The 26,251-nt window shown below is 39.9% G+C and overlaps 1 protein-coding gene and 1 long non-coding RNA gene across 2 annotated transcripts; both read left to right on the forward strand.

The window, feature by feature from the left end:
- The first annotated feature begins 1,915 nt into the window (after positions 1 to 1,915).
- Positions 1,916 to 25,184, forward strand: emc2 (ER membrane protein complex subunit 2). Its single transcript, XM_085177719.1, has 11 exons — positions 1,916 to 2,031; positions 2,841 to 2,954; positions 6,110 to 6,174; positions 7,125 to 7,210; positions 8,835 to 8,892; positions 14,462 to 14,547; positions 14,817 to 14,876; positions 17,868 to 17,949; positions 18,083 to 18,193; positions 19,947 to 20,051; positions 24,663 to 25,184. The coding sequence occupies exons 1-11, from the start codon at positions 1,929 to 1,931 to the stop codon at positions 24,747 to 24,749; spliced, it is 957 nt and encodes a 318-aa protein (XP_085033845.1). The 5' UTR covers positions 1,916 to 1,928; the 3' UTR covers positions 24,750 to 25,184.
- On the forward strand, positions 18,200 to 19,377 carry LOC146507979 (uncharacterized). The gene is made up of 2 exons (XR_014876893.1): positions 18,200 to 18,355; positions 18,386 to 19,377. It is a non-coding gene; the product is annotated as an uncharacterized LOC146507979 (long non-coding RNA).
- Positions 25,185 to 26,251: the final 1,067 nt, after the last annotated feature.

The raw sequence follows: 26,251 nt of genomic DNA on the forward strand, positions 1-26,251 counted from the left end.
GATTTAGCAAGAAAGGATGATTGGCTGTTAAACCAATCCAGCAATACATAATATACTACATGTGGTAATACTCCAGTCCACAATGAGCAATCAGGCTACTACACAAGGTGTCAGGGGAGCAATAGCAATACATCTTAAGGCCCGTGCTGTGTGAGCACCGTCAATTACCAGTGCAGTGCTGCTCTGACATGAGACTGAATATTGTGTTTGGCATCGAAGGCAAGAGGGACAAGAGCAAGACAGTGAGCAAGCCTAATTGTGATGTGCCATAATTTCCCGCCCAGGGCCTCTCAGTCATATGGGTGAGGTCAAAGGTGCAATAGAGGGAGTCCATCAGAGGCAAGGCGTGCTGAAGTCATCTGTACAGAGTTATTCAGTGTGAGGTGAAGTCAACTTGGTCAGACAGGAGACCTAATCAGATTTCAAAGTAAATACAGTGCCGCCGGCTCCAGAAGACTGAGTCCAAACATTGCTGCTAATTGCATCTGTCTTCATTTTCCGCATCTCACTGTACAACAGCAGCGAAAGAGAAACCTAGATGGAACAGGGACTATTTCAAAACCGCAGAGAGCACCTCAACGTTACCTCAATTTTTAGGTCGTAACTGTTCATTTTAGAGATTGCCAACTCTGATTGCTTCTGTCAGAAATCAAAATATAATGCCTGTGAAGTGTTTCTACTGGAATATTTCTTCCTTCTTCTTCTTCTTCTTCTTCTTTATACACGGAGACTGAAAAGGAAAATATATATAGTCTTGTCCCGTTTGCCTTATGTGGGACAGAGCATGGAAACCTACGTAAGCACAGTCAAGTAGCACAATTTGCTGCAACTGATCTCCTGTATTGTGACATTTCTGTACAGCAGAGCTGCTCCAAGTTAAACAGACGCCTTATGTCAAGAGGCTTTTTTTTTTTTTTTTTTTTTTACCACCACCACATCCAGCTGCATCTCAAAGTTATGGACGGCTTGTTCACAGAGTGCTTTTACCATCATGTCCTGAAAGTCCCAAGAGTTACGCCCGCCACATGGTGTTTATTGTAGGTCACCATTAGGGCCCTGGCCCTCAGTGACACCTTGGCAGACGGGGGAAGGCTTCCACCCCAGAGGAGCGTGTGTGATTGTTTTAATGTGGCTGTTTCGGTATTCTGTGCTCCAGCAAAAACCCAACCACATATCAACTGACTGCCATGTGCAGACTTGAAAATTACAAGTGCACAAATAGTTAGAGCTGAGTGTAATTTAAACTGTACATACAATGTTATTAATTGTGTCTCTGACAGGCATGATGACATTTCATTGTTGCCCTATACTGGTGAAGCCAGACTGTTTTTTTTTTTTTTTAAATCATATCAGTGTCCTGGACAAATAATCATGTTGCACTCTCACCGTTAGAGCATCGGCAAAGTATGCAAAGCACTAGGCTATGGTCAGTGAGCAGCACTGGATATGACATCAAATCTCTGAAATGTCTCTGTAAGCAAGTTTGTGCTGAGTCCACATCAACAAGTGTGTAATGTGGTAAGAGAAAAGTGTGCGAGCAAGCATCCACAGCAAGGGGATGAGATTCACAGAGGCTCCTGAGGGAAATCAGAATAAAACGGTAGATTTGCTTGGAAAGCACATTTCATATTTTCAGAGGAAACCGAGATGCCGATTATCCTACCCAATACTTAAAGGGGAAACATAAAAACGGCAATGGAGCGCGAAAACGACATCATCTGGATTGTAAATGCCTTCTGTACCTGCTATTTATTTTGGGATGTATTGCTGAATATTGCAATGCAAGACAGGGACCTAATTTACCCTAAGGCTAAGTCTAGACAAAACCACTAAGGCTTTTTTATTGTATGAATAAAAAATACGTAAGCCGTTTGGATGAATTATAGCACATCTCAAGCGTTATGAAAGACTTGGACTTAATAATAATAATGCATAATCGCAGCAGGCATGTCCATGACGTAAGCACGGCGTACGTTATCACAAAGGAAAAGATGGCGTCTGTAGCAGAAATGTACGATGTAGGATGGGAAGGTAAGATTAAATATAAAATAGCTACTCTTCAAGTGTCACACAGGCACGTGTTCTTATTTTTTGAAAGCTTCTGGCGTTATCTTGCGCACTGACATGACGTGGAGTTGTCGCTGTTCCAGACTTAATATACGAGCTCTCAAGCTACCCTTTAAAGTGGTTAGCTAAACATAGTTAGCAAAGTGTGCTACCCAGTCAGTTTTATGTTCGCAGTAGTCAGTAACCGCGTCATTGTTCCTAGCTTCAGCGTAATGATGGCGTGAAAGCACCGGGAGTGTGCAGTGGAAACCGACGTTTGTCTCTTTGAAGAAAAGACACAGGGCTTGTTATCATTTAGCCCGGTTTAGCCTAATGCAGCGGCTAACGGTAGCCACCACAGACTACGCAGGTGTCGGGTCCTGTAAAAGAGCTGGAACACGGCGACAGTAACGCAGTACAGTACTGATGTTGATGCTGCCTTTTCTCCGCCTGCACTTGTGTGCATTCATAACGTCTCCTAGTTGCTCGAACATTTTCGTGTCATGCTGTCAAATCTGTTGAGCTAAATACATGCATAGTATATGAAGTTTGGTGTGTTTGTAATGGTCCTAATATCGTAAATCTCTTCAGCCACACCGGTTCAAATGCCGGACAGGTTTGAGTGCATTTATAGGTAATAAAGTGTGATTTCGAAAAGCTGTATGTCGCTCACACTTGACAATCGTGTGGTAGAGTGCTACAGAAGTGAAGGTCTTGAAATAGTGAATTGTGTTGCAATCTGTTAATTATCTCAGTTTGCAGTTGTCCTTATTTTTCATTGTCGCTGTCCAAAGAGATGAGAGATAAGCTGCGGAAATGGAGAGAAGATAACTGCAGAAACAGTGAACAAATTGTGGATGTTGGTGAAGAACTCATCAGTGAACATGCATCTAAACTGGGAGATGACAGTAAGTGTGTCAAGGCTGAATAAATCTGAAGATTGCCATCTTATGTCACTATAGACATGTTTTTTGTGTGTATGGTTAGGTGGAGCATTACACCTAAGAATACTGATTACATAATATTATTTGGTAGTATTAAAACAGGTAACTAAACATAAAAGCAGAGAAAATTTTGTCTTTGTATGACAAATTCAAAACAACAGGAAAAACTTTATACTTGTAATATAACAGTGAGTTGTTTGTTCCTTTTCACTAGTGGCGACCTTCAAAATTGCAGTATTTAGGCAATAGTTTAGGATTTATACTTTGTAGTGACCAAAACGTTGTGGACTTTTTAATTTCTGGACATGATCTTGAGCTTACTGTGATGTGGACCATGCAGATAAGCAAAGACAGTTCTGAGAATACAAGTCTGGACAGGTGATAATGCTTAAAATGAAAAAGGGTGAACGGAAACAAGTTCATATTTTAATGTCTTTGGTTTGATGAGTAAACGTCGATACAGAAATTAAATTGGTAGATTGTCAGGAAAAACACTAAAACATGATTATTTTCCAGAAATACAGTGAGCAGGAATACAGCCTTACACAGTTTAATAGTGTAAAGAAAAAAAGAATAAGGAGTGTATTCAGTTACCTTTCACGGTGCACACCATATTGTTATTCTTGCAGATTTTATTTATTGTTTTAGCTGCCCTGCTGCACTACTTCATAAAACTCTCCCTTTTCCTCAAATCATAATGATTTACAAACCCCTTAAAAGAATCGGACGCACACTTGACATGCTATGCTATTATTGAAACCAACTCCTAAATTGGCTGTGAAATGAGATGGCAATTATCAAAACACGAGTTGGAATCATTAAAGTGAAGAAAAACTAAGGACATTTGTTTGTTTTGGCATAAAACCTTTTGGGTGGAGGCTGGGTGTATTTCATTTGGCTGAACATGTCTAGTTTACTTATCAAAGCTGCTGGCTTAACATGGTGTGCTGATTTCCATTAGTCGACTTGTGCAGGCATTCTGTTATGTGTTATAGAATGTTGTAATGTCACAGTTGACTTAAAGAAAAATTGTCAATAAACATTTCATATTTTTATAGCTCACCACAGAGTTAAACATGTTAAAGGGTTAGTGCGTGTTATGTTGGTGAGGCTCAGCATGACTTGCTTCACAAGCAAATAAATATAACATGGAAGAAAATGCAGAAAGTGTTGTCATATAACCACCTATAACACCTATGTAAATGTCCATTAATAATTTTATTGGTGAAAAGTGTTGCAATGTTTGGATTGTTTAAGAATTAGCGGTATAGTTATATAAATGTCACCCATTTATCAAAATAATTTTATATCTTATTTCTTTAGAAACTGATATGTACAATCTTTGTATTTGTAATGAAAACAGTCACAATATGTTGTTAACCCGACCACATTTAGCAGATCAAACTTGCTTTGGCACAAAAACTACAGTCTGTGCTATAACAGTCATACAACCCTGAGCGAAACATCTCAGCATGGAATCTACAGAATTGTTAGTTTAACTACTTTAGTTTCACAATGCGTCAGCACTGTTTTTAAGAATATTAGTAATATTTGCAGGATTTATTCTTCAGAATATAGCTGCACTCTTACTAAACTGCCCAAATTGTGACTGTTGTTTTTTTCCCCTGATGCCTCAAGAGATAATTATATCCATACTAACGCTTTGTATTGTATTATTAAAGTAGAATTTATTTGGAAACTGTAAACAGACTGGTTCTTATGTAGTGTTTTTCTACTTTACTTAAGCACTCAAAATGTTTTATGTCTCATTTCCCCATTCACAAATGCTTTTTCTATGCCTATGTGTTTTCTATCTAGCGTTCACACAGATTCACACTCTGTTAAATTGGAGTTCAATATTCTACCCGAGGATGCTTTTGGAATACAGATTTGAGCAGCTAGGGATTGAATCACTAGCCTTATGATTAGTAGATGACCTGCTCTACCTCTTGAGCCATAGGCACCATTTCAACATAATGAGGAAAGCAAATTATAGGGTTGAGTGTAACTTTCAAACAGTCTAACTTAAGGACCACAGGCACACAAAAATGAATTCACACAAAACCATATTAAGATGTTCCACCTGTGTTTATGGTTGTATAAATGCTTTCAAAGTGATCTGCAAAGCTTGTTAGGACTAATAAAAACATAGTTTTAAATAAATCTATTTATTTATATTTGTTGTACAGTCAAAGTTATTTTTAGGATCATTCCATCTAACACAGTCAATCTGAGAAAATTCCCACTTGACCCCCATATAAGCTTTTTTCACTGCTTGGAAATCTATAGTTTAGTTCCCATCCAGATGTCAATTCCACATGTTGAAGTGTCCTTGATCTAGATACTGAACCCCAAGTTGTCACTCAACTCACTGGAGTGTTGTGTGTCTGTGTGATAGTTATAAACATGCAGTATAGTATAAACATAGGTAACATTTAGTACAAAGTACTTTTTTATGCTCAAAGTAAAAAAGCTGTTTAAGTAATAATCCATTTCCCATTTAAGCAAAAAAAATAAAATAAAAAATCACAAAAATTAAATTCAAAATCTCACATTAAATCAGTGACATTTTTAACAGTAAAAATTAATTTGAAACAAACATGCCCACTCTGAAAATTGACTGAAATTGAATTAACTGAAACCAGTTGAATCCAGTTGATATAAAAAAGTTTTATAATTTGAATGTACATGTGTGTTCCTGCTCTAAGAATCTTCCTTAAATGTAAAAACAAAACTACTGAAATTGAATACATTTTATGACCAGTTCACTGCTAGCAAATCAATAGTATGCCTGTAAAATTTTTCAGAAGGGTGTTTATGGATGTTAGTAATACGGCAGGGATGTTTTTAAGTAATATTCAGTGTATGTCAAAAGGAAAATAATAAATGTTCCATGATGTATTAAATGAAACAGAACAGTTCTGTTAATAATGATAATAATAATAAACTGTTGGTTCTCATTGTGGAAAGTGGAAAAAACATCCCATGCAGCTGTTGGGGACAGACTCTTAAGTCTCTATGTCAAGTGTATAGTTTAATATATCAAGTTTTAGATGTTATGACAGACAGTGGAATGGAAAGGGCGTCAACACTTTCTTCTTTGTGTGTTTTCTGCCCAGTATGGATTATTTATGAGCAGGTGATGATTGCAGCCCTGGACTGCAGTCGGGATGACTTGGCTCTGGTAAGTTTTCGTCGCACTTCCTCACACACCCAAAAGCTTCACTCTCTCACAACCATTACTACTTTGCAGCACCTGCGCTGCCAAATGTGAAAATATGATTTTTATTTGGCCAAGTGGTCTTTACTTTGTCTGTACTTTGGAAAAACAGTTTAATAAAAACTGGAGTTAGTGGATGTAAGATATACATGGAGATGCACGCTTCAAGTGTTCACTGAACTTGGCCGTCTCTAACAAAGTTCCACCTTTTTTTCTCTTTAGGATTTATTTGTCACGTAGTGTCACGTAATTATTCAGAGTTTGGGTTCAGAAATATGAAAATGGTCAAATCTGATGGAAAACTAGAAGGGGGGGGGGGGGGGAGAGAGAGCAGTAATTCAAGTACTTCATCTCCAGTCAGTATGGATGTGACAGCTCCCTTTGGCTAAATGAGTGACTCACCGAGTACAGAGAAGGCTTGAACTCAATCATTAGAATTAGTTGTCTGTTGGCTATCCTCTCAGCACTTCTGCCAGACTTAAAAAAAAAAAAGCAGAAGGACTAGACTTAAGCTGATGGATAGCAGATACGATCCAGGTCACACTGCAGACTTCCATGTCATTCATGATAATGCTGAATGTTATTGTTACTATTGTCTTCTCTTTAACAAATTCAAACTTTGTGTAGAAGAGGAAGAAAAAGTGGAAGTAGGAGAATCTGCAATCTGCAAAATATATTTTTCTTTTTTTAAATATAGTGATGTGATGTGATGTGTAACAGAGAAACAACAGTTCATTTAAGACAGTGAAGTTTGCCTTATGGGAGAATGTCTTTGTATTGTTGGTTGTTCAGTTAAGTCCCAAGACAGACCGTTTGTATCAAAGAAGCTTTGGTATTTGCGTGAGAGTCAGCGTAACATAAAGTTTAAATACTGCCATCTATAATTGGTCTCCCTTCTGCCCACATCCTTGCAGACCTGTCTACAGGAACTGAGGAAGCAGTTTCCAGATAGCCACAGAGTGAAGCGATTAACGGGCATGAGGCTGGAAGCTTTGGAAAGGTAAGCATTGGGAGAGAGGGCAGGCAGAAAAAAAGCACGGCCTTACTGTTATGTATGGTACTTTGAGAGGCTTGGGGACAAGAAAATGTTAGCAGATCCTAAGTGGTACAATGGTCTGGGTATATGTAAGTACAGTGTGTGGGGTAATGTGTGTTTATGTTGGATCACCCAGCATTCCTTTTGGAGAAAGAAGGGAATGGAGTGGGGAAAGGTTCAGTGCTGGGTAGTCCTGTGGCCCTTTAGACTGAGGTAAGGATTCCCGGGAAGGAAGTGGTTAGATCCCACTGTTATTCTGGGGGTCTCTCAGCACTCTCTGGTTTCTATTCTGCTGTTGTTTCCTTATTTTGTTACTTCTTATTCGCCTCTTTTTTTTTTTTCTCTCTCTCTTTGCCTTCCCTGTTTTGATCTCAGTGCTTTAAGAGCGTCTTGGCTATGTAAATATTGAAATGTCACCACAATCAGAACAAGGAGTCTGAGGAAGGAAGATAAACAAGGGGGTATTTTAGTCTGTACTGAGCTGAAGTCAGGGTAATTCAATCTGTTTACTACCTCACTCACATTCCCCACCCAGATTACCATTGCTGGTTTATCGGTTATGTCAGAGTTTATGTGATAATTGAGAGTGATTGCTTCGGCACTGTCAGATTAAATAAACTCCACACTGGGATCTAATTGGCAGCAGACAGAGCTACACTTCAATGACGCAGCTTCAAACAGTAAGGGCCTTCCCTTCCACACATGCATATGCTTGCCCACACATACACACACACATGCTTGGTCCCTAAATAAATAAAGCAAATCAAAGTGGCTCGTGAGTGGTTGCCTGGTGCCATCTGAAATCTCCCAAAGTGTGGCTGAGTAATAAAGTGAATGTGAGGGAAGCATCAGTGCTGGAAGTAAAGCTGCTCATTGCTAATGGGAACCAGAGGTGCTTCTGTCTGTTGCGGGAGGAACCATTTGTGATCAAGGAACCATGCTGTTGTTTGCTAAAACATCAGTGCTGCAGATTACTCTTTACAAGCAAAAAAACATTCTTTGGCGCCTGGTTTCACATCATAAGTGAGGAGCACATGCATCCGATTGCAAGATTTTTATTTATTTGTAACCATATATCCAGTATTTATAGCTCATGTATTTGTTCTTGTTGGCCCTGTCCAACAGTCTGAAGCACACTCTTTTGGATGCAGCAGGCTATCAGGTTCATATGCATGTTTTGTGGTAATGTGTGGGCCCAGAGAGAAAAAGACTGTTGCAGACCCAGACAGATGTAAAGGCAGCATTTTAATTTTGTTTAAAGGTGGAAACAACTTCTACACAATCAAATGAAAATACAATCTGAAAAACAGGGAGTTTTATTTGTATTGATGTCATGAGCCATTGTGAAATTATATAAGCCACCGTATGACCAATAACCTAAACTTAAATGAACGTTTTTCTTTCTATAGATTACTACTGATTTCTGTACAGCCTCACTGTAATCCTAGAAACCTGCCATAATGTGTACAGAAACTTGATTGCCTTGAACTCTTTTTTCCAAACAATCTAATTTTACTTGACTGGGAATAGGGATTGGTTTAATTTTTAATAAAATGTTTTTTCTTCCCCCCACTTTCCCATGCTGAAGGTACGATGAGGCCAACAAGCACTATGATGCCATTCTCCAAGACGACCCCACCAATACGGTAAGGAAAGAAAAAAGAAAAGGCCCTTGCTTAGCGCTCTACTTTGCTTCACTTTGTGGTTTCAGCTTTTTGGAGGGCTTTAAATCTGTCGAGGCAATTCGGCGTTAGCGAGGGAGTAGCTAAGTTAAACTCCAGTTGGCCTCTGGCCTCAACCACACTGCTGATCAGCCTATCACCCACACAACTAAAAAGTGTTTAAGGGAGGGGGCTGGGTGGCTGGGGGGGTGATTCATAGTCTTAGTCAGTGGCCGACATGTTTGGTGGAAGTAAAGCGTAAATATAGCTCCGGTCTTTGAAGATGATGATTTACTGGGCCTTTTAGACCTCCACCCCAACTGAACAGGGATAAGCTCCCTTCCCTTCACCTTTGCTCTCTACTGGCTTCAGGTGCAAAGTGCTGCTGGATGTTAAGCTGGTAATACAAACAAGTCTGAAGTAATTCTCTGAAGCCCACTCCTTGCCATCTTTTCTTTTCAATTTACTATCCATCACTGTAAAATAACTTGCAGAAACTTGTCTAGCCAGTGTTCTGCCAAACTCACATACCTTAAACACAATGTACCTGCTGGTAATTGTTTCCATAAGGACATGTGGCCATGCAAGAAAATAAATCTTTTAAAGGGTTTTCAGAAGAAAGCAGCTTGTTTATTTTGGCTGTAGCCCTCCCCCGTCCCCTGGTCCCCCCCTCCCCCCAAAAGATGTGCAACAAGTCCTGTGCCATGCTGACATGGATTCTTTTAGATGTATTAGATATTTTCTTTCAGCAGGCAGTGTGCTAGAGACACATCATAGATACTTTGGATTTCATTTCACAACATCAGCTTTGTGCTTTAAACAAATAGGAATAAGCTTGTTCTCCGTGTGTCATGGAGAAATAGTCTCCCTATCTTTATCTTGCAAGAGCTGCTGCCTCCCATCAGTCTCTGTCTGTCTCGCACTCACCTTTATAATTATTTGTCGCTGTTTTACACTGAGATTGTAAATCATTTTTGCTGGTTATTATAAATAGAATTTTGTTTTACATTACAATTATAAATATACATTTTTATTTATCCACCCTTATGCTGGATTCAGACTACATAATATTGACAGAAAAGCTACAGAAAAAATAACTTTAGCATTACATCTTGCATAACAGTTCTGTAACTACTGTAAGGCTTACCAAGGTAAACATGGTGGATTCTGCCAGCTGCTGAGAACTTTTTACACCACTCAGCTGTGTAGAGCCATAAACATGACAAAACAAAAGAGAAATTATACTTCTGTTGCAATTGGTTTAACATTCTTTTCCTGGAAATTGTTAGCTGGCACCTCCTTCCTACCAGATGACATCATGCATATCAGAAACACTAGCTAGCATGATTGATTATGGAGCAGTGTGTTGTCTTTCAGTGTTCAGTGACTGACCGTGACTGTGTGTCATAACAGCTACTAGTGCAATGGTATTTTATACAAATATATAAATTAAGCATCAGATCAAACGTCAAATTCAAAATGTTTTAGCTTTCATTAAGGCTAGAAATAACAAGAACTTGAAATTCAGTTTTTCCTCTGACTGTGATGATTTGTTGGTTGTTAGAAATAAAAAAAAAATGCAACTTTTTCAAGAGGTAGTGACAATTTATTTTAAAACCCAAAAACTACCCTGAAAATAAGACACTCAGCAGGAGTCGTATAAGGTTTATTGTTGGATTGATAATAGTTTTGCCATACATAATGTAAAATATGGATGTAGTGAAGTACCTAAAATCCTGCATTCTATCTGAATGCCACCATATGGTGATAGCTGTGGTTGGGGAAAGAGAATTCAAGTCTAAGTCAAGTCTTTGGGAAAAATGTTTTTTGTTTTATTTTGTTTTGGGGTTTTTTTGTCATGTGACATCTGTAAACATTTCATTGCTGAGTAAATCTTGGTCATACTATGTTTCAAGTGGAGGATTATCTGAAGCTGCATGTTTATTGGCTAATGAGTTGTCAATCACAGGTCATTAGACAATCCCTCCTCCTTTTCAATACATCTGGTCTTTTGCAACCAAGATGGCAAAAAAACAACTTATCACAAGGCTTCAGAACAGGACTTTATAAACCAATGGATGATGTTATGGTAGTGTTGTACTGTCTATGGGTTGTTCTGAAAACAATGAAACAGATCTACAGCTGTTGCTTTATTGAGCAGTAAGAAAGATTAAAAGTTTAATGAGAGGTTATTAGATTAGTGTCTGAGCTTAATGAGTGCAGTTATTGAACCAATCCCGAACCAGACCTGCTCTGGATCCAGCAATTGCAAGCATGGCTGTAACTAAAGCACAGAGCAAGCATTTTAAGGATGGGTTACCAACAGTGATTTAATTTTTCAGTCATGATGCCTACTAATATTTGGTAGCACAAAAGTGTCATTGACATTTTTGTCATAGCCTGCTCTCCTGAATGACTCTGTTGGTCCGTTTCAAACAAGGAAATAAGACTCAGGTGATTGCAGTGAATATTCTGACACGCTAACGAAAATGAGATTAAAGTTGCAAATTCTGTGATTTTCTTCCAACGCTGTCATTGTCATGTACAGTGATTGATACTCAGCCAACTTATGTTTGGTTATTAGAATGATCTGTAGTGAATTGCTTTAAATATATCCACTGTTCTGATAATGTGAGTTGTAATTTCAGTGAGTCCCAGGACACCTCCCAGACATGGCACAGATCTAATGTAGATTGCAGGGACATACTCGGAAAGGGAATGGTCTGTTTCCTGGTCTCTGCGTGCTAGAGACTGCCACCCTTTTTAAAGCGTAGGCTGACATTCAAACCTGGGACTGGGAGTGGAACAAAACAGACAAATATGCCCTCTGTCTCTGAGATGTTAAGAGACAGAGGGCCTTAAACCTTTTTCCCAAAATCCTTGTCTTCAATGGGTGTAGTGATGCAGGGTAGAGCGACGATTCAATGACATCACTTAGGTCACCTGTCTTATTGTGAGGGCTGCCTCCTCCCTACATGTTCTCCAACATGCTCTTACGATTCGGGCAGGGGATGGGCCTGAGAAATGGCGGAAAATTGGCGACCACAAGGAAGACTTGCGAGGCATCCCAGCATGCGAAGCACAGATTGGAAACTGAGCTGTTGTAATTACAGGCTGTGGAATAGATGTGGTACCCATTAACCAAAATTGTTGAATCAACAAAAATTGCTCAAGGTTTTTTTTTTGCCATGGCGCTGTCCAAAAAATGTTTCAAACTCTTAGCCCTTCCATTGCTTGCTATGTTCCAATACCTACAGCAATGAGCTGGCAAAATTCTTGTCTGCGTGCATAAATGCGATTTTTCCACCTTTTTATTTCTTCCTGTGAGTATTTTAGATTATGTGGTGCAAACAGCATTTGCAAAAAAGGATGTGCTAGTTTAGGATTTGTTTAAAAATGAGTGGACTTAGTGATTACGTTAATATTAAATTCCAACGCTCTCATTTCACCCTAATTGTTCAATATAAAAAGCTAGTATTTCTTAAATAAGCCGCTGAGGTCACACCGACGACTTCTGAGGTTGACCCACAATCATATGCAATTAGAGATTCATTGCTAGACAAGAGTTTATTTGTGCGGGAAAAGAAATGTGAAGTTTAAAGCCTCACGTCAATGTTTATTGACCACATAAATGTGAAGTATACTCTGAAAACTCTTGGAAGCGTTTGACTTTCAGACTTTAAAAAAGGATTTGATTGTAACTTAAACAATCTGCTGTGTATGGGTGCAAACATACCTGTGGGGAAAAATAAATAAATGCATAAAATACACATGTCCAGTGTGCTAAGTGTGCCACCTGTGTTGTGTGTTCATGTCTCATCAAAGGGAACGAATGCTGTAGGTCAACTCATGGTCCAGTGTTGACACAAATATGCTAGTCTGTACTCTTTGAGTGTCCTCAGAGCATTAATTAAAAAAGAGTCATAACGACAGAGGGATCAGATAGTCAAATGCCAGGTTTTTGTTTTTTTTCTGGATCAGTAGCTAGAAAAGAACAGGGAGGAGTAGGTTGGAGTTACTTTATGTTTAATAAAGTGCTATGACTTTTCAGAGCAACAAGTTCCATATGTTGTTTTGAGCCCAAAGATGTTCTTTATCCAAGAAAAAAAAAAAAGGGGGGGGGGGCAGAGAGAAATGGGTGTGTGATGAGGAAAGATCTTACTTGTATCTTTAATCTGAAGTGAGTATAAATTCTAATTTCATGATAGACTGCAGATTAAATTGGCGCCCTCTTTGTTTTAATAGTCTGAATACAGGTAGGCAATAGAATTGTGATGCACAATGTTGCTGTATGGATACAAAGCGTGTCACTCCAACTCGAGAGAAGAGGGCCAGCCTTGTTATCTCTTCTCAGATTTTATTGTGAAAGTGCTGACCAGTTGTAGTGAGCACATCTCTCTCCTTTGAAGAATTTCAGGACACTATTCTTCATCTGTCTTGTTAGCTTCTTGAACAATAAGTTGCAGCTCAAAGATGTGCAGTCCAGACCATCCAGCCTTATTAAAGAAGAAGGTATTAAAAGGAAATAATTAGCCATTCACGGTTCACTGCTGGTTGATAAATTCATGAAATGTTAATTTTCTCTCAACTTGCCTGCCTTCTGCTTATGTTAAAATATTCTTTCCTTTATGATGATGATGTCTTGTTGCACAGCGCTCCTTTTATTTATTTATTTTTCGGTTAAAGCTGCTGTGTGTCAGCAGGTCTTTGTCCCAGCTTGATGGATAAGTGGATTTCTTACGATGGCATTGTCAGAGGAGACCCAGATTTACAGCCCCTAGACATGACTCATACACAGCCCTCAATGGCTTTGGTTATGAGAGGAAGCCCCACTCAATCAAGTGCCAGTCCATAAATAAAATAAGCTGTGGCAGGGCAGTGCACTCCTAATGGAGCAGCAGCCCCTGTTAAGGTTTTCACTTACTATCAAAAGGAGAAGAAGGAGGTGGTCTGGGGGGAGTCTAACATTTGGAAAAGTCAGGGCAATACTTTCTAATTCAGATTAATGAGAATCTAATCCACCTTAAGGTCAATTCAACATCAAAATGAAGCGGAAAGCAATTTTCAGCTGATGTAAGTCAGGCTGGTGCAGCGCTAGATGCGTGCTGTGCCGGCAGGAAGACAGGCGTTGGGGTTTGGAGGAGTGTGCCATTTTCCCCACTTGGTTAGGGGATGACTCACCACTTTATCTCAGCCACTGAGCTCATTCCAACTTCCAAACATTGACTCATAATGTGTGTCCGTATCCCGTTGGACATGGTCGCTAACTATCTCTAATTATGATTAAAGTCCCGCAGTAATAATATGAATAAACTTAACAAAGTTAACTTGACAGAGTCTTGTCTTTTTGACTCTGTGGCTGTTACTTTGGAAAGAAAGTGCAGTTTTTTCTTATAGAAAATGATTCATTGTCATAATGGAACTTTAAGAAAGCTTGTGGTACACTGAAAAGTGAAACACTTAGACTCACAACTCTTACACTCCCTCATGCTCTTTACCCTCTCAACCACTTGAGAAGCTGAGTTCCTAATCCTGTTTACACTCTGCTCTATAGGCAGCAAGGAAGCGCAAGATCTCCATACTGAAGGCCCAGGGGAAGAACACTGAAGCCATCCGGGAGCTCAATGAGTATTTGGAGCAGTGAGTGTTTGTTACAAGGGGGGGATCAGCTACCCCTTCTCTTCATCTCCCCAGATTTTTATTTTAATTAAAAACGAACCTGCTTTCAAGAGTGCTAGCATGATTTGAGCATAAAATGCCAACAAACGCTGTCAGCTGCAAGACTGTCATTGTTATTATAATACACAGTGGTTGCTTAATCCTAATATTTTTTTTCTTTAATATGTTAGTTTCATTTATTGTTTTACTCCTCTGGAGGAAGAGAATTTAATGTCAGTATTTGCTTACAGGTTTGTTGGAGACCAGGAAGCATGGCATGAGCTGTCAGAGCTCTACATCAACGAACATGAGTAAATCCATTTTTATATTTTAACCAAAACTATTGTAGTATTCACTTCCCTGAAAGCAGAGCCAAATTTCCTTGTATATATACTTTTTCATGTGCCTGTTCTATGTACAGCTTTAAAAAGCTGGACCCACCTTTGCAGTTACAATACCCAAATCCAAACACTATTCAAGTCAAACATTTGGTATGGTCATTATGATCAAACTGATGCATTGTTTTATACAGTTGGAGCATAAACAAACCCTTTTCTTTTAGATAAAGGATTCTCCAATATGTGATGTTGTAACAGCTAACACAGGGCACAGCATCACCATGTTCATCATAGTTTATTAACAAATGCACATGGATTGATCTAGACATCTTGTGTAGCAAAATTGTGGTATTTAATTGTTGTTTGAGTGTGAGTTGTCGTGTCAAGGTTATCAGATAAAAAGTGACTTGGTACAGCTGCTTCATGTTTGGGTTGCTTGTGTCAGGACTTCGCATCATTCTGATGGCTTGATCTCCAAAGGGCCGTTGGATGGCCACAATGGAAGGCGTTGAGATGCCTAACTCAGCCAGGGGTCTGAATAGAACCCTGGCTGAGTTTGCCACATAAGACTGGTTTAATAGGATTTCAGGCTTAAGCCCCCACTCCTACATATGAGAGCAGAAAGACTCCCCAGCCTGATATCTCAGTTGCCAGGGAGAACTGCCAGACAGACAAGAGCACTGTAAGAAAAAAATAATTTTGTATGTGGCACTGTTCATCCTTCCTTAATTGTCTGGGGCTCAGAAGTTAGTCAAGCGGTGTCTGTAGTTTAACAACATTTTTTTAAAAATATATATGTGTGTGTGTGTGTGTGTATGTGTGTGAGAGAGAGAGAGACTTGACTGTTGTTGCTCTGTTGCTCTGGTAGGAAGGCAGCAGCAGCAGGAATGTGTAGCACAGTGAGAAGGCTACTTATTGGATATTTCATGCTTTGTCTGGGAGGCTTTATTGCTGTAGTAGCCAGAGGAAATCCTAGGGTGAGCGGATTATCTCCAAGCTTATCCCAACACTTCTAATATCACACCATTCACTCGCACAGCCCTCTATCTACAGGCGTGTCAATTTCTTTTCTTTGTCTTCTTTATTTTGGGTTACAAACTCCCTGTTTCCCCTCCTCCTCCTCTTCCGGATAGTGAGGCATTATCACCACTCTTTTCCACAGGGATAGATCAGGAGGCAGAGGGAGAGGACACTTGCTGTGAAATTCCCAGGAGAAGGTGGTGGCACTTTAGCCGCCCCCCTGCCACTAGAGAAAACAGAAGTTGATGGAGAAGCAAAGCAAGAGAAATAAACTCTCCTCCCCTCACTGCACAACACCCTGGAAGCTAAAAATAAACAAAGCAGTCTGTCTCTGCCTTGCTGCTGTTAGGGTTGTAGTAGACAGCATTAACAGATTAAGAATGTAATTAATAGCCTCTGAGCTGACACTGTTAAAACAATCCTTATGCCGCTGATGTTTAGACAGGAGATTATTTTGTCTGTTGCAAGTATTGCTCATAGCCACTGTTGGAATCTGCTGCTGGCTCTCATTCTGACCCAAGTTATGAGCCTGTTCAACCAAATTGGACTGGTCATCCAAAATTGCAGGATAAATAGTAATAATTTTTTCAAGCATACTTTGAATCCATTTTTGTCCAATGTCAGAATGTGGTATTAAAATGGGGGTACGCCACTGCTGATGGTTTTACTAACCTCCAAAAGAAATAAATACAGAGTCTCACACATGATGGTGACACTACCCTCGCTCAAGCACTGTGGTGTAGAGGGAGCTTAGAAGCTGCCATAAAGAGCACATTGGGTTAGAAGCTTTCGTTGAAGAGTAGAAGAGGTACAAATTTGGCTCCAGTACAAGACTGATGGAGCAGGCTCTGGTGTAGGCCACAGCTATTGCACGAGCACATCTGAAAGTCTTTATGGAGAGGAAGTAGTAATTGTAAGCAGCCCCCAACCTCCCAAGCCCTCTGATCTCCCTTTCTACTCAGCCCCTTTCCACTGTTTTTTTTTCTCCTTTCTGTGTCCCCACCTTTCTTTAGCTCCTATGCTCTTAATTTTTCAGCTAGTTACCATGGCAGACTTCAGGTATACTGATAAGTTTTTCATGTTATTTCAAGCATCAGTCGGCTCATTTAATTTCTCACAAAAGCAATAAAAAAAGCAAAATGCGTCTTTGCATTTTGCTTTTTTCATGAAGTGAGAAAATTGAGAAAAGTCTTTAACAGGGTAAAAGCCTGTTCACACAAGCAAGATTTTGGTTTTTCAGCTTATTCTTTGATAAAGTTTGTTAAGTTATATGTAAAATCTTGAAAGGCAAATAAAAATACAGAATTCCTTAAGATATTAAGGCTTGACTACAAAACTTTTCTGTTGATAGGTCTGCTCTGTCTCGGCTGTGTGCCTATGTGATAGCTTGCATTTGGTTAGGTGTGCAGGCGTTTTATGGCTTTGTGTCCAATGATATACTGTATCTTAGCTTGTCTTGGCCTGGTCCTGTGAGGGGGGGAAACTGTGTATTAGAAGTGGAGTGGCAGCAGATTAGTGTGAGGTCAACAGCTCAGCAGTCTGCTGCTGAGAAGTGATCTCATCTGAGTATAGGCACAGTGTGCCAGCTCTTACTGTAGTGCTGACCTCAGGAAGGTAGTTAACTACACATTAAAGACAGGAAAAACACACAGATGGACACAGTGTCCCCAGTGGAGGAAGAATCACCACACTAGATAGGCTTTTACCTTAGCAAGCTGTCTAGACCGAATACCCTTTATTGTAAGCGTGTGAATAAACCTCTCATCTGGTGGGCCTTTATATATTATAAGTCTGTCACCTGTGAAATGACGTGTACCCTGTGCAGTCTCATCTCAGACCTGTGAATTTACTGAGCGTACCCGTTGTGCTTCACAGTTGAACAACCTAAAGGATGACACATCCACAGCTGTATCAAGCTTACTGTTTTCTTTGTCGCTTCCACAGCTATGGAAAAGCTGCATTTTGCCTGGAGGAGCTGATGATGATCAATCCTCACAATCACTTGTACTGTGAGCAGTACGCTGAGGTAGGTAACCACCTGGATGTCTGTCACCAAATACAGAGCTGGTCATATGTTGTTTATTCAGATGTCATGTTGTCATTGCTTGAGCTGCCCTTTAACACAGCTTGTTGCTTGTGTTTAATGCCTCCTCACACAGGTGAAGTACACTCAGGGGGGGCTGGAAAACCTGGAGCTGTCCAGGAAGTATTTTGCCCAGGCGCTGAGGCTGAATAACCGAAACATGAGGGCATTGTTTGGTCTGTACATGGTGAGTGCTGCTTTGAATGAAGAGAAAGTGGGAAAGAAATACAACAGTGGTTGAGCCTTTTTTTTGTAACGCTGTGGTTTTTCAAGGTTGAGGCTGGCCACAGTGTGTCAAGACTGTACTTTCTCTATCTGTGTGTGTGTGTGTGTGTGTGTGTGTGTGTGTGTGTGTGTGTGTGTGTGTGTTTTTGGGGAGAGCTCTCAGACGGGTCAGCTCGCTGCTGACTCAGACGGTGAACTCCAGCACTGGAAAAGCCTGCCCCTCTGGAGCCCTTTATTTTAGTAATAATACCCCCTTGGTGAGACTTTTTCATGTTTATGACTTGAATAAATAAAGTAGTTATGGGCTAAAAAGGAGAAAAGCATAAGGAAGAGAGCAGCACAGCTGTTGCCAGTATTTTGTGACTGCACTGGCAAATTATCCAATCAGGTTCCAGTTTAATTGGAATATTGGCCAGATAGCCCCTTCATCTACATATTTGTTTAAACAGGATATTGTGTGCTAGTGCCAGTGCATCATACGTAAGGGAGACCTGACATAAAAACACAAACAAAGCAATGCAGGGAGCAATAGGCAGAAAGTGGAAGCAACTCTTTACGCAGTGAGCCCTGGTATTTTCCTGTTTTCTGGACTGGGATTCTTCATTTAGTCCAAACACCTCACAGCAACACACACCCTCTGAAACATCACAGGTCTAGAAGAGGAGAAGTGAAGGTCAGATCCAAGACATTTAGTCCTGCTAATTCTCAAGTCTGACTGGCGAGAGAGCAGGTTTCTTTTTTCATGATTATTATTATTATTTTTTTAATATATCGTCCAAGGACCCTTGAGTCTTTAAAGGATACTTGAGGTGGTTATTTATTCTTGTAGTAGTTAAAGAACTGTCTTAATGTGTTTTGCACATTGTCAGCTAGCCTCAACGGTCCAAACAGTGACAGGTGCAAGTTCAACATAAGGGAAAACTTTCACCATCTTACACCATCTGAGTCAGTGTGGCACAAGACCTGGTAGCACTGACCACAGACTGGTTGTGGACTGGTAACTTACACCACTCACTTGGGGATTCCCATCCACAGTCGTGCACACAGTTATTCAGGGATAGCCTGTCTGTGTTGACATCATCTAAATTGAGGTTTCTCTTGAGTTAAAAAAAAATAGAAATAAAAAAAAAAAGCTTACTAAAAAAATACAGAAGCCAAACCATTTTACAGAAGAAAAAAATAGGGCCAGGTTGATTGGTGCGTAGCTAAAGTTTCAGCACACTGGTAGGTTGGGCTTTGAAGTGCAGGCAGGGTAAGCCCTCTGGGGTTTGCTGCGTGGAGATGATGGCAGGAACATGGGAAAGACATGGGATTTGTGGTTCGGAGGGGAGCTGTCGGGGCAGGCAGAGACCGTGATTCACATGGCGCTCCTTTCACTGCACGTCAGGCTTTTTTCAAAACATACAAGGTCCTTTCATCGGCGGGAATCAATGGTGTTGGAGAAATTAGGCCCTGTTAAGTGACAATTTACGTATGAAGCATTAAAATGCTCACTTTTTCCTCTCCGTAAATGATTTCCCCTGTGTCATCAGGCCAAGGTCTGTTTTTTCTCTTCATTCTGCCACAATGACTAGTGGAGTGGTAGATGGTAAGAGTGGTTGCACATTCATCTCCATTACGCTTTTATTGCTGTTTCACCAAGTTTTGATATAAGAACACCCCTTCCCCTGTTCTCTCCTTTGCATCTTCCTTCCATCTTGTTTTTTTCCTTCTAGTCTGCAAGTCACATCGCTGCCAGTCCTAAAGTTAGTGCCAAGGTGAAGAAGGACAACATGAAGTATGCTGCTTGGGCTGCCACTCAAATAAATAGAGCCTATAAGGTGAGTTACAAATAGACTTTAATCTAATGTGATGTGAGTGCACCTAGCTTTTAATTTTTCTTTCTTTGGTGTCTCTTTCCTGCTGAAAAACATTTTTCCCCCACATCAATCTTCACACTACCAGACACTGAAAACCACCGATCAGACTTATATGCTATGTTGCAGCTTTCATGGAGTATTTCCACACAATATTCAGAGATCCTAAAATCCCTCTTATTTGCATAGAATGTGAAAAGTATTCACCACCCAGTATTGACCCTTAAATGCACAGCAGTCCTGTAGGATGCCTTTGACTTGCATGGCTGTAATAACAGCCCTGACGTCTTTTACTGTGTCTGGGTACATTTACTGTTAATGTGTTGACTTAAGGCCACAGCGTCTGCTAAGACTTTATCCTGCAAACTGGCTTCACAGATGAGCTTCTTGCAGAGCCACAAGCTGATTCTCAGAGGACAACACTAAACTATAGCGTGAGAGTAGTCTACTTCAGTCTTTCTCAAAGTGGGATATAGTGACCCGTAGCTGGATTTGAGGAAAAGTGTAGGAGGTTTGTAGCAGTTCCAAAAACCGTTTACGAATGTTGTCTGATTTCTTCAGTTTCAGTGTTTAACTGGCTGCTGTTTTAATATTTTACAAACAGATTCAGTCTTCCCTGTGAGCCAGTCTTCCATTAAGTATTTGCTTTGCCCTATTACTGTAGAGAGCTAAATTTGGGAGAGAGAGAAAGGTAAAAAAGAAGCCATAAATAAGGTTAATAAAGGATGAGGTGGACATGCATGTATGTATTTGCTGCTTTAGCAAGGAAGGGGCAAAAGTAAGGAGTTTGTCAGATGGTATCACTAAAATGGTTTACAGTGTCGTCCTGGCAACCAAAGTACGAAAGCATAAAGATTATTTGCCATACTTGCCAGATGTGTTGCTTATTTGGGCACCAAACGATTGTAATGTAATAAGTGGTTCCTCACTCAGCTTCTGTGGGTCCTACAGAAGCTGAGTGAGGCTTCCTGCTGAGCCTCTAAAGACCTTGTCTCACCACATTTGACTCTACTTGCCTTATAGACACGTTTCACATGTTGAGCCCTCAGTCTGACAGTTCTGTTGGAAAAAGTGTGCATGTAACATGATGGTGAACTTTTTTGCAGAAGTGTCACAAAACGGCTCTAAGCTGTCACTTGCTCCTTTGATTTGAGTGAAAAAAGAATAGAAATAAAATAAAAATAGAAGAGCTGTCATTGAAGTGGTACAGCTTATTTGGTTTAGATTAGCACTTTTATATTTGCAGAATGTCTTGATAAATTTAAAAAATGTTGAGCTGGCTTAGTCAATGTAGAATGTCTTCACTGATGTCAAGTGCATACTACTTTTCACTTTGATTTTTGTGCTTACTGACCTTATCCTGTCTTAGAAAAGCTTTGATCTTAGCAGGGGAAAAGATGAATATCCCACACTGATAGCATTTTTCATATATCTAAGACTTAAAATAAGAAAACAGCCCTGATGTTTTTTTTTTTTTTTTTTAAAAATAGTGAAATTATGTATATAATTATATGTATTCTTGGAACTTCTCATTCCTAAGAAAAATAGCATCTTATTGGGCTTTACCAGTAAGTTTTTAAATGTTGTTACACAGTAGCATAATGAGGAGTGTGTTAAAAGCTTTAATCAGAGATAGGAAACACATCTGTAATATAGCTAATGAAAGAAATTGATTGTTTGGTACATGATACACTTTCATAGTGCCTAACTGTATAAAGTTTTTATTCTCATTAGTTTTATAGGAAGAAAAAAAATCTTTGGTGTATTTTTTTCTGAATTGACCAGTTCTGTAACAATTTATATTTTTTCCCAGGGATTTATTGTGCTTAAAAAAAATAATGGCCAACATGAAAATACTCTGGGCCAAGTTGTAATAGCAGGCTAAAGTAGTAGCTACTCTTAAAGGCCATTGGACAAGTGTGTAAAAGCTAGATTATGTGTGATTTTGACCCTGTGCTGACGATAATGAAACACCTCAGTCAGTCACACCTTTGTCCTCCAGGGAGCATGATGTGAGACTCATCGCAGCCCTGTGCTTCTGACCTGCTCTGCAACCTCTAGTATTTGTTTAGTTGCCTAGTGGAGTTGTGTGGATTTCAATTCAGCTGTGAGCGTGTGACCACATTACGTGTATGCATACCTGGCTGCCACCATGTGTCACGTGTGCTTCTTTTTTTTCCCTTCTTCCCTTTGTTGTGTGAGATGAGTTAAATGACAAGGTGTGAGGTTGCCTCTTTTATTTCTTCGATCTCACCTCGGGGAAAACGACTCTTGAGATTTTTAAAAGGGAACAGCGGTGTTGCCCTCCATCAGACAGCTGCTGGCTGCTGTGCGCTTGTGCTGGCTGATTGATTGCTCCTTTAAAGCGTCGCCCTTGTCAGTCGTTCACTTTTATTAGGCTCCGGTACCTGGTGATTGTCATACCTTTGTGTGAGGAAACTGTGGGCAGGTGAGCGGACGAGGGAGCAGACATTGGTGAGGGGTCATGACTGACAGGGTTGCATTTCAAAAGAAAAAAGAAAAAAAAAGTAATTACTGTGGTGAAGTTGGATGTGCAGGAGACCTGGAGATGTGTGGGTTGTTGTTCCATCAGGGGTGAAAGTAGTACTACATAGCCTGGCCTCTTTTCCTAACTCTCAAAACAAATTCTCTGATTAGCTCTTCTGTCACGGACAGAGGCTCACACTGCGTCATGACTCCATTATCAGATGCTCTAAATAGATGTGGAGCTGTCTAGTCTGCTCCTACTTGTAGAGCAGAGCAGGAGTTAATGTGGTGGTCTCACCTCAGGCCGAGGAGATAATTGACTACTGGGCTCAGAGTAATGGCGCATTAGACAGCAAAGCAATGAAATGCACAGATCATTATAGCTACCCCACCACACAAACACACACACACACACCCTAAATCTAGAAGAATGAGTCACCCTTGGAAATTACACACCCAATTGTACACCTTAGCCAACTGCCCTCTCGAAGTTGGAGTTTGGCAAAAGGAGAAGGAAAAAGCTTTTACCATGGAAATACAGTATGGACTAGGTTAAGCCTACATTTATTTCCTGTTTGTAGAGGCTTGAGAAGGACCAAACGTTGAGTGACTAAATATGTCACAGCAATAAATCAGTGCTTTATGGTATATGTAGAATTTTAAATAATCTGCTTAGCGGTGTTATTCCTCAAACATCCCAAGCATCATTTTTTTTGGGCACACCAGCCCTCTGCATGCCTTTCTTCACTACATCCATGAACCTCCTCTGTGGTCTTCCTTTTTTCCTCCTGCATGGCAGCACCATATTCAATGTTCTTTGTTCCTCCTCTGCACATGTCCACACCATCTCAGGCTTACCTCTCTAACTTTGTTTTTAAACTGCTCAGACTGATTACAGCTGCATGTGTCAGCTCAACTGTCAGTAAAAGTGGCTGTGTGCTATTACCCAATGGATTAGCTATGAAAATATGAAATTAACCATCTTATAATTGTTAAGAGACTGAGACCACCTCTAAACATGTTAATTTCATTACTGAAAACAAGACTCACTTTTAGGGATGGCGTTAAGTGGTCCCTTCAGGAACTGCAGTTCTTCAGCATGTGTTGGCATGCTAACATGCCAAATTTGAAGAATGACATGCTGATTATTAGCATTTTGTTAATCTGATTTTGATTCTATTATTATGCTTTTACATTTTGCATGACCTCAGCCTGCTGACTACATGAATATAGAGCCTTAGAACTGTTTACTCTGGATTTACTCACTGCATATCTGTTGTAGTTCACTATACAGAATTGTCATAACATACAGTAACTACAATTAAGTGAAAATGAGCAGGGCACATAACTTTTATCAGCTGATATCATTTTCCATGTATGTCTTTCTTTAGACATGGTTACAGACAAAATTAAATCTATGCCTGTATAGGTAAAGTTAATTGAACTGACCCATTTTGGGTCCCTGGTTCCTTGCCGATGGTTAAGGAAGTCGCTTTCCGTAGTGGTATTTTTTGAGGGGGTGCCTTATCCGTGGCAAAGTTAAATTGGGTAGAAAAAGTGTGTGCTTCTGTGTGTTTGCATGAGTAATCTGATACATGTCTGCGGATTATAATTTGCAGCACTTCCTGCAAAACCCTGTGGACACAGTGCAGAAATTAGAGTAGGGTGTTACATACTTCTATACTAGAGGCCATGGAAGAGGACTAATGTGGGCATCCTGTCTCGGAGCGCACTCAAAATGAAAATGGCACTTACGCAACAGTTGAGGAAAAATCCTGATTGGAGGTATTATTTTACTTTGCATGACCCATTTACCAATTCTATTTAATGACCACTGTTGCGTCTCTGATTATTTCTGCTTCTATGCTTCTCAATTCTAAATGGGGAAAAGGATGTTTTTGGTTAGTCGTTGAAGCATGCTACTGGGTGGATGAGGTTATCTCTGATTCTGTGAAGCTGTGTTTAAGTGTGTTTGGCTCTCCATTACGTTAGTTGGCAGAGAGATCTAATGAGTTGATGTCCTCTTTTTTCCCCTTCTCTCCGCCCTTACTCTGTCTCTGCCACTCACCTTTGTTCTCTGACTTGCAGTTGGCTGGTCGTGGGACCAAGGAGAACAAATGCTCCATGAAGACGGTGGAGGAGATGCTGGAGTCGATGCAGATCACAATGTCCTAGACGCCCTTGTGTACATCTGTCCTTGGAGCAACATGGCAGCTCAAGTAGACTTGCAATGTGACCAGAGCGGTTGTAGAAATTATTATTTTTTAATCAGGTTTGGTTCTGTAAGAGGACATTTGTTATGCTCAAACACATTGATTTTGCCACCTGCCTGGGAGTTAAATCCACATATTTCAAAATTACTAACAAACATACAAAGTGTCTCCTCAGATTGGACTGTACTAGCCCTCCCCTTTCTAGGTTCTTTTAAGTTCAGCTAATATCACTAATTACTACATTTGCATTAATGATATGACTGTAACCAGGAGAAAAACAATGTTATTTTTAAGAGATCCCACATGTCTGCACTGATGTCTGCTACTGTCTGTTTCCATTCTATCTGTAAATGAAAAAAAAAAAAACTAATTTAATAAACCAGCTGTTCCCCCCCCCCCCTATTTTTAAAAAAAAAAAATCTTTTAACATGTTTTCATAGAAGTTGAGTATAAATTTTCTACCCATCTGTGTCAGTTTAAGAGCAGGATACGTAGGTTGTTTTTGGATTTCTGTTTGTTGGCAAATTTGCACCTGCAATAATTGTCCTGGACGATTTAAGAAGGGCATCTGTCATTAAGGCAGCAGCAGGATCAGAGGTATGACATATTCCACTGCTTCTCAGTTACCCCTCTGAACAGCAGTTGAAACAGCTTTATTATACTTGCGATTAACTCTGTCATTAACATGCGGCATCTTGTTAAAAACAAAAAACAAACTGTTCATAAAGAGAGTGCATTCATAAGAGGAAGGGAAGAAAAAACATCTTAGTTCTGGTAAGTTTTGTTACTTCTGCCGTTCACTCAGTTCTGTGATGGTTGAATGTGAATCCCATCCAAATGTGCACCTCAAGTTGTTGCTCACCCGTGCGGGGTCAGCTGTTACTTCGATTTCTTTTGTTTATTAAGTCAAGGCAATTGTCTCATAATTTCACTCTTCGGCGGATGGAAAACTTGAGTGTCGAGTTTATGGTCTTTTTTTTGGACAGCATTTAAACTGAGAGAGTAACTAGCCCAGAGCTGGGAGTGTGGAAAGCCATTTTCTCAAGTTTTTAATACTCTCTGGCCTTGGTCAGTGGATGAACGTGTCTGCATTTGATTTTTCTCACCAATCTGATGGAATCGGTAAAAACCAAGGGGCATTTGAGAAAATGCGGACATGAATTATTTTTTACAGGAAAAGCACTGAGGCTAAATTGAACTCTTGTAGTTGCACAATTGGAGTCATTTGATTTGGAGCTGTTGTTTTTTTTTTTTGTTTTTTTTTTTGTTAATTTTAATTTTTAATGCTCCCATGCGCCCATGTAAATATTTCAGTACTTCAGAAGGTCATTTATGAACTTATAAAAGCTGAATAAAGGTTGTCAATCAGTGTGTTTGAAGTCATTATTATCATTATGAGATACAGGTCTTCAGGTCTAGCCACACTGAGGCAACAGTGCCATCTGTAGTCTAGATGAAGAATTT

The sequence above is a fragment of the Neolamprologus multifasciatus genome, chromosome 11 (assembly GCF_963576455.1).
Source record: "Neolamprologus multifasciatus chromosome 11, fNeoMul1.2, whole genome shotgun sequence".
NCBI lineage: Eukaryota > Metazoa > Chordata > Actinopteri > Cichliformes > Cichlidae > Neolamprologus > Neolamprologus multifasciatus.